The following is a 9,241-nucleotide window of genomic DNA, read 5'->3' on the forward strand; positions in this document are numbered from 1 at the left end:
TTTTCTTTTTTCTTTTTCTTTCTTTTTTTTTTTTTTTTTTTACAAAAAGGACTTTTCCCACAGATAATCAATGGGCATGACAGCCTCTAAAAAGACACATTCTGGTCTTTATTAAAATTCTAAAAGCCATTCACAAATTCAACAGTCTGTCAACCAAACTCACGGTTTGCTTCTGTCCCTACTTTTGCCATGGTGTAATTAGGATAAAAGTGGCCCGTCAGGTTGGCTCATGGTTAGTCAGGAAGCCTCTTGTCAGTTGAACTCAGTTGAGACTTGTGGCTCTCTGGGGCATCATGTCCACCGCATGCTGCGACATCCCACGTTTCTCTGTTGCCCATCAGACCTCTTCTGGGAGGCTGTCTTGAAAGCAGGCTGCTGGCATCTCAGGTCTCCTTGGGGTACTTCTCATGCTTAAGTTCTCCTTGACCAGAAGGAAAGATTTTAAACCAATTCAAACAGTTCCACTCCAGCCCCAGGTCTAAAAAGCTGTTCCCTTCGAGGTCAGCTGCTCACTGGTCATTTTGACCCTGATCCAAAAAGACTTAGCAGAGTTCTCCAGCTCTGAGGTAGTGTCAGTCATAATAGGTTCTTTCTATGTTTTTCTTTCAGCGAGGAGCTTTCTGTCCATGGCTTGGTCCTCATGTGGCTGCCCTGGCTCAATGGACACTGTCTTGAATTGTACTCAATGGACATTCTATTTTTTTCATGTCACAGTACTTATGATCCTTTCCAGGGCCTGATGCGGCTGCCCTGAAATCCTATCTTCTATTGCAGGGAACACTACACAATACTCTCCGGGACACGGCTGTGCTTGCCTCCTAGCTTCCAGTGCTGGGCACTCTTCTTTGTTTTGGCTCCCGAGTATAACCTCGTGATGTAGTTCATGCAGTGCTGAGACTGGGGAGCTGAAAGAGAAACAAAGGAAAGATGAGCTCTGAACAGCGTTGCATCCATGTATTTGAAGCTCCTCGGAGGTCATGCTTTAGTTATAAAACCTAACCTACAACAATCTCGCGTATGTGAATGTTCTAAATGCATTGTTGAGTCTTAGTGGAAAAAAAAAGCAACTTACATTACATAAGCAATACGCTAGCCAAACAGAAATAAAACACTCAGCTGCAGAAAATAACACACTGTCTTCAGCAAAATCACATAATAGAAAATAACAAGGCCTGTGGGAAACATTAGGTTGGGGCCAAACTCTCAAAGCCTGGAGCTGGAGATGACTGCAGACACTGATCTTTGGAAAGCCTAAAACAATGTGGCTGCAGTGTTGGGTTTGAGGCACTGAGGCAATGAGGATTATGCTAATTATCTTGGCTGTCAACATGATTGGACTGACAAACATCTAGAAAGTTCAGTAAAGCACGGTTCTGGGGTATCTGTTGTTTCTAGTGAGAGTGATGTACAGCCTGCGTTTGGGAAGCACCAACTGACAGGCAAGGGCCAGTGGAATCAAAGGAAGAAAAATGAGGAAGCCCATGAGCAAGTGGGTTCTCGCTCTCCGCCCACTTCCTGGCTGCCATGATGTGAACTTCCGCATTCCACCATATTCTCCCCACAACCGTGGACTGAGACCTTTGAGAGTAAGAGCTAATATAAAGGTGTCTTTCCTTTGTCTGTCCTTTGCCACAGCAGTGAAAACCAAACCAAACCTGACGAACACAGGAAGAAAATGGAAATCTGAGCCCAGGAGAAAAATTCTTCTGCCTATGAAGATGGACGGCTTCCCCACGTCACCTTCTGCCTGCGCAGGGAGCCCTGAGTGCAGGCGTCCATTCCAAGTTTTCTTAAAATGGAACCACAAGGGCGCTCACTTATTCAGAGCCTGGGGTGAGGGCTTTCCTTTCTCTGCTGAAGCTGACGATTCTCTTCCCACTGTTTTTACCTTCCCTTGCAGAGGGAACACACCACAGGCGCCTACACAAATCATATGGATACTGTGCTCTCGCCTGTGCTTCACAGGGCAACAGTAAGTAGGTAGTTTCCACACATTTCCCCATCATCTGGTCACTGTGTCTCTTTTCCTACTAGAAGCCTGTTTCAGACTTGGAAGGGCACAAAGTAACAAAGAGGCACAGGTGTCTCAAGACTAGCTCCTCCAAAAAAACCCCTCAATCAAAGAAACAGAACGAAGCAGCAAAGCTCAGTACATTTCTTGAGACGCCTGGCAGGTAGAATAAGTTAATTTGTGGAGGACTTAAGGCAGGTAGAAGGTATAAAATCCTTGCCTTGCTTTTGATCCAATTTCTGCCTACTAGATTTTTTTTTTTTTAATTCAGGAATATGTGTGTGTGTGTGCTGATTCATACTCCGAACCATCAACCCACAACTACACACTCTCCTTTCCCTTTAGAGAATTATTTTTACTCTTATTTTGCTGAAAGCATTGCATCAAAGTCATCCAAGGACCCCAAATACTGCTCTTTGGATTAACTAGGCTTTGGATTGATTTGTTCAATGAAACTCTACCAGACACACCATTGGTGCCAGGCTCCGTGATAGACTTCAAGGATGGAGAAAGAGTTAGATCGTCTACTGCCTGATCAAATGATGCATGGGGTGGTTTGGAAGGTGCGTTGTTGACTGAGGTTTTGTGTAGATGCTGTGCATCTCAGGTCACACAGTGACCCTGAGTGTGACAACAATGTCAGAGCTGGCCTTCCTAAATCGGAAGGCCTTCTACTGCACGAGTTTAACCAGTTATGAATTTATCTTTAAAGGTAAATCCCTTAGATACTATAAATCAGACGAAAAGCTATCAAATCCAATCAAACCTTGACTCTGTTCCCTCCCCACTTTTCCTGAGGTGATTTCACGGGTGAGCCTCACCGTTTAAGTCTCAGGCCACACACGCACTCACCCTGGCTGCTATTCTCCTGGGAAGATGTCTCCTCGTTGTTAGATCTTGATCTGTAACTTTCTAGAGCTTGCTCTGAAACTTCACTTTCTGCAAGAAAAGAAAGTTAGGTTAGTGATTTCTGACACCGCAGACAGCATTTGACATGGATGTTTGAAGATGATGAGAGCATGTCATTGCTGAGCCTCATTAGGTAGCCATGATGGCATTTTCATGCATATCGTGCTGGTTTGAATAAGAACGACCTGCATAGTCTTCACAAACTTGAATGCTCGGTCATCCGGTCATCCGAGGCTTGCAACTGTTTGGGAAGGATCAGAAGGTGTGGCCTTGTTGGAGGAGGTGTGTTTCCCGTAGTGGGATCTGAGGTTTCAAAAGCCCACACCAGGCACAGTCTCTCTCCTCCCTCTCCCACACCCTCCTCCTCCACCTGTGGATCAAGATGTATAACTCTTAGCTACTTCTCCAGCACCATGCCTGTCAGCCAGCTGCCACACTCCCCACCACAATGATGATGGACTAATCCTTTGAAACTCTAATCAAGTCCCCAATTAGACGCTTTCTTCTATAAGTTGCCTTGGTCATGGCATCTCTTCACATGTTTTGCTGTAGTTTTCTCCTGTTTACCGCCCACCATCTATTACCCACCCCTTAGATCTCTCGTCTCCTTCCACCGTTCCTCCCAGGCTTCCTTCTGCTTTCACATCATATGCATTCTCTGCACGTGAGAGGAAACACAAGCTATTTGTCTCATCCTCCTTGCCCACTCTTGGTCACCCCCTCGGAGTTATCTCTCATCCAGATGAGCTCGTACTAAGCTATCAAGGATGATGCTTTTAAGTCAGAGATGTTCAAAGATGCAGTATTTCCAGTCATTACAAAGAATTGTCTGTTACCAGAGGCCTTGGGCCATAAGTAACTAAATCAGCTTTGTCCAGCTGGCCTGCCTGTAAGCCAGGACATTTAAAACACTCTAACAGTTACAGTCAAAAAGGGGGGAGGAGAAATCAATTTCACAATATATTTTAGTTAACTGGTATAACCCAAATAGCATATTATGTTTCGGTAGCTTATAGAGACTTATGTCAAGTCAGGGGCTTGACAGCCATCCTGTGGATGTTGCAATGGACAGTATAGGGTTAGATAGTCAGTTGGGTCTGAAGAGAGAATTTCTTCAAAGTTAGTTTTTAAGGGTTTGATTTCTATATGATGTATTGGGATCATATTCCCCACCACCATTGCCTTTTTCCATGTTGCCTCCCACTCCTGCTGACCTTCTTCCCCACTTCTACTATCATGTCTTTTTGTGTGTTTGCAGCTCTTATACAGGTGGTCACAGCTGCTATGGGGTCCTGATGCCAGCAGCCACGCCGCATCTGGAAGACAACATTTTATGGCACACCTCGCTCGCCCCATCCTCCAGCTTTTACAGTCTCCCAAACCTCATGAAGAAGGGCTTTCATCCTATACATGTTTAAGAAACAAATTTATAGAATTATTCTGGACAACTTTGAAAGACTTGTCAAGCTCTGTTTTGTTTTGTATTGTTTTTCAAAATTTATTTTATTTCTATGAGTACACTGTAGCTGTCTTCAGACACACCAGAAGAGGGCATTGGATCCCATTACAGATGGTTGTGAGCCACCATGTGCTTGTTGGGAACTGAACTCAGGCCCTCTGGAAGAGCAAACAGTGCTTTTAACCACTGTGCCATCTCTCCAGCCCTTGTCAAGCTCTGTTATGTGTTGAGTATATGTGTTTTAACAGGGATCTCTGTACTATGTTGTTATTATGGCTGCTTTTATTTTGGTTTTGATGGTAACTCTTTCATTAGAATGCTTACGGGGAAATGACTGTTGTCTTTTTGTTTTGTTTTGTTTGTTTTTTGTTTTGTTTTGTTTTTTTTTTTCCGAGACAAGGTTTCTCTGTGTAGCCCTGGCTGTCCTGGAACTCACTCTGCAGACCAGGCTGGCCTCGAACTCTGAAATCCACCTGCCTCTGCCTCCCGAGTGCTGGGATCAAAGGCGTGCGCCACCACTGCCCGGCATGACTGTTGTCTTAAGGATGAGTAAGGCTGAGCACATTCTTAATACATACAAAGGGCAGCAGATGTTTATCCATATGTAGAACATAAGGAATGCAGGGATCACCTGTCTCAGAGGCTCACATAGCCCCAGCACCTGGAACAATGCCTGGCATGCAGTGGGAAGGCTCACAGAGTGAATGGGTGAAATGGCTCAGCCTTTTGTCAACAAGGACATCCATAGTTCAGCACTGACTCCCACAGCTTCTTTAGTTTCTGTCTGTCTGACACTTTTCGAGCATGGTCCCTGGATACCCACAGCTCGGGGTTGTTAGGAAACGAATGGCTGCTTGTTGGAGTGACACCCTTACTGGTCAGCTTGCACAGCAGCTAGGAGAGGAGCTTCGGGCGGCAGTCTTTCCCTTTGGTCTAGCTAGCTGTTGGACTCATACAGACCTCACGGGGTTCTCTGTCCACTTACCCTTCTTCCATACCACGTGTGCTTTACGCAGCTTCATGATGAAGAGCTGAACGATGATGAAGAGGATGAAAATGAGGAAGGACACCAGCGTGAGCAGCAGGATGCCACTCTTCCTCCGGGCCAGTCCTGTATGCTGAGCACTGGCTTCTGTAAGGAGAATGAGAGAGCATTAGGCAGTTTGGACTTTGCTCATCGTGGAATGTGATCGTTAGTTTTTGTCTTTCTTTCTCTACTGTTCCACTTTTTTGAGATAAGGTCTCATTATGCAGCCCTGGCCAGCCTGGAACTTGCTATGTAATCCAGGCAGGCCTTAAATTCACAGGGACCAAATTGTCTCTGCCTCCATAGTGCTGCGGTTAAATGGCATGTGATACCACACCTGGCTGGGATGCTTAATTTTTAAAAAAAGATTTATTTATTATTTAAATGTAAGTACACTGTACCTGTTTTCAGACACACCAGTAGAGGGCATCAGATGTCATTACAGATGGTTGTGAGCCACCATGTGGTTGCTGGGGTTTGAACTCAGGACCTTCATAAGAACAGTCAGTGCTCTTAACCACTGAGCCATCTCTCCAACCCCGTGATGCTTAATTTTAATTGTCAGCCTGACAATGTATAGAATCACCTGCAGACAGATGATCTCAGTGAGGGAGTGGCTAAATTGTGATGGCCTGCGGGAATGTCTGTGGCAGACTCTTGACTACATAACTTGGGTGGGAAGACCCAGCCCATTGTGGGTGGCACCATTCCCTCCGCTTGGGTTCTGGACTGTATAAAAGCAAAGAAAGTGAGCTGAGGAACAGGCATGCGTACATTGATTCTCATTCTGCTCTCAGTTATGAATGAGACCAACTGGTTCAAGTTCCTGCCTTGACTTTCCCACAATTAAAGACTGTCACCTGGAACTGTAAGCCAAGTAAGTTCCTTCTCCCTTCAAGCTGCTTTTGTGAGGATGTTTTAACATAACAATGGGAGATGCAGCCAGGACGAATACACACACACACACACACACACACACACACACACACACACACACACACACACACCACACACACACACACCTCTATCATTTCTCCAGTGCAGTATGTACCAAAAGACAGCTCAGCTCGGGAGATGGGCCAAATTTACCCCAGAAGGTATGCAATGTATACTGTTCGATTCTCTTAGACAAGCAAACGGGCGATAGAGACGAAGCCACCCCATGGATGACTTGAAAAGTTGTTTTTTAAATGACATAGATATTTAGTTCTTTTTTTTTTCATTTCTAGAGAAAGCACACGAGAATATTGACTTAAATTACAGTCTGGGAATTTTAAGTAGCTATGAGAAATGTGTGTTCAGCACAATGTAGCTCAGTATCCCAGGAGACTATTGAGGGGTTTGGTAAAAACGATCCAAACAAAACAAAATGCTGTGTGCCTTGACTACGTTAAATGCTGTCCTCATAAAGGCATTAGGGAGACACTGGATGAGCTCTTGAAAATCATTTTAAACTAGTATGTAATTTTGCCAAATGTCCTTCACCTCAGCCAACAGGCTCAGGATTAAGGAATGGTGGCTATGTGGAGAACATAGTACTTGAACCTGCCTAGGACATAATCCCTATGCCTTAGGGGATCATTTTCTCTTTATACTAATACATACATTAAAAAGGCAAACAAAAGTAAGATATGCTAACTTCGACAACCATGTGCACTTATAGAATGTTATATCTAGGAATCGAGAGACAAGTGTGGACTCTGAGGCTGCTCACATCAGGGAAGCTTTCAGTAGACTTCAGCCTTGGAGAGAAGTAAGGCCATTAGGGTGAAGCCTCTTCTGCTGTGGGGTAAGGGGATAGACAGGGCAGGGCAGCTGAGACAGGACGATGCCTTCAGAGCATCATGAAACATGCAGGGGCTTTCTAGATGCAGGGATGCAGAGGTAGGTATCAGAGTTCACCTTATACAGAAGAAGGGCTTATCTTGTCTGTTGGAGATTATGGGAAGCCAGAAAGGTTCTCAGAACACCAGTGTGCAGGCAACAAGGCTGTTTCCATGGTACTAAGCCTGGACCAGAAGAAGAGCTGAAGCCACAAATGATTAAGGCCTATATTAAGGGAATGACTATGGTCATAGGCAACACACCTAGAAGAAAAGACTCAAGAACCACTGGTGGCTACTTGTGTGTGCATGTGTATGCATCTAGATCTGCATCTACACACAAAAATGAAGGGTTGCAGGTATACCATGCTTTGAACAAGCTGTTTTGTGGATAAGGATGCTACTTGTATTTTTAGAAATGTTGAGCTTAGAGGAGAGGACATTTGACTAAAGGTATAGAAAGAATAGGATGAAAGGGCTGGTGATATGGCTCAGCAGGTAAGGGTGCTTGCCACCAAGCCTGGGGACCTGAGTTTGATTTCTGGGACACACATCATGAAAGGGATGAACCAGCCCCCGAAATCAATCAATCAATAAATAACTATGTAATAAACTTCTCATAAATGGGACACGGAATGGAATTGAGACTGATAACCAGACAAACACTCTGTAAATAGACATATGGAACTCTTCCACGGAGAGGCAGCAAGAAAGAACTCAGGAGCAAGTGAACTTTCTATGAGCAAAGGAGAGGTGGGCGGGGTCTGTAGCTCAGAGGTCAATGCTTGCATAGCATGAGTAAAATCTTGGGCTTAATTCCCAAATAACAAAATACAAAGACAAGGCGAAGCAGTGAAATTGAGAATGTAAGGATTCAGAGGAGGAGTGGAAGAGATGGCTCAGCAGTTAAGAGCACTGCTGTTCTTCCAAAGGTCCTGGGTTTTATTCTCGGTGCCTGCACTGTGGCCCACAACAGTCTCTAACGCCAGTTTCAGGGGATCCAGTGCCTCCTTCTAGCCTCTATGGGCACCAGGTACACACTTGGTAGACGTAACAAATACTCAGGCAAACACCCATGAGAAAGAAATCCTTTTAAAGTAAAAGAACCCAGAGGAAGAAGTAGGCTGAGTTAAGCAGAGCTAGTAGCGATGCAGGACACACCACCGGTCAAAATATCACATCTGTTCCAAATGCAGTAGGTGACACTCACCAGTGGACAAGCCAGGGTCTTGAGTGGCATGTTCTTTCTCTTCCTTGTCAGTCTCTGGTATACTGGAATTTTCCATCATTGAGACTAAAGTGAGAGTAAGACATGATACATACATACATATCACATATATGTGACTCATCCTATAACTATTTCTGGCTTGACCATTCCTCTAAACCTCCTGTTGACATTTACTTATGATGTGATGGTGTGGACATGTGGGCCTTTAAGAGACGTTTAGGTCCAGAGGGCTCCACCCACATGAAAAACTAACACTATTCCATGAGAACAAGTTCCTTTAACAAATATATTTATTCTATGTGAATGGGTATTTTGTCCGTATGTATGTCTGAGTAATACAGTGGCTGCCAAGTACCGGAGAAAGCCAGGAGAGGGTGTCAGATCCCCTGGAGTTACATTTGGTTGTGAGCCACCTTGTGGGTGCGGGGAATAGAACCTGGGTCCTCCGAAAAAGCGGCCAGTGGTTTTTACTGAGCCATTTATCTAGCCCAGACCAAGTTCAAGTTCATTTAAGGAAGTAGTTTTGCTCTGTCTCTGTCTCTGTCTCTGTCTCTGTCTCTGTCTCTGTCTCTGTCTGTCTGTCTGTCTCTCTCTCCTATACCAGGCAGCCCCTGGTTGGCTGTGGCTTCTTGATGGACAGACCTCAATTTGGGGGTCACCTTCTTCATCATCTCCCCGGCCCCCGTGTAGATCAGGCTGGCCTTGAACTCACAGAGATCTTCCTGTCTCTGCCTCTTAAGTACTGGATTTAAAAGTGCCTGCCAGGTAGGGCCACAGGCCTCAT

The 9,241-nt window shown here is 45.0% G+C and overlaps 1 protein-coding gene across 3 annotated transcripts in view; it reads right to left on the reverse strand.

Annotated features, from left to right (window-relative positions):
• Positions 1-22: 22 nt before the first annotated feature.
• Positions 23-9,241, reverse strand: part of Crtam (cytotoxic and regulatory T cell molecule) — a 21,930-nt gene continuing 12,711 nt past the window's right edge. For 2 of the 3 annotated variants that reach the window (XM_021172555.2, XM_021172556.2), the window contains 4 exons: positions 8,440-8,523; positions 5,365-5,511; positions 2,864-2,950; positions 23-905 (listed from right to left, as the gene is read on the reverse strand). In XM_021172555.2, coding sequence (XP_021028214.1) covers positions 781-905; positions 2,864-2,950; positions 5,365-5,511; positions 8,440-8,523 — 443 coding nt within the window. In that variant the 3' untranslated portion in view covers positions 23-780. The remainder of the gene's footprint in view (positions 906-2,863; positions 2,951-5,364; positions 5,512-8,439; positions 8,524-9,241) is intronic. The other variant, XM_029481756.1, reaches the window with a different exon arrangement.

The sequence above is a fragment of the Mus caroli genome, chromosome 9 (assembly GCF_900094665.2).
Source record: "Mus caroli chromosome 9, CAROLI_EIJ_v1.1, whole genome shotgun sequence".
NCBI lineage: Eukaryota > Metazoa > Chordata > Mammalia > Rodentia > Muridae > Mus > Mus caroli.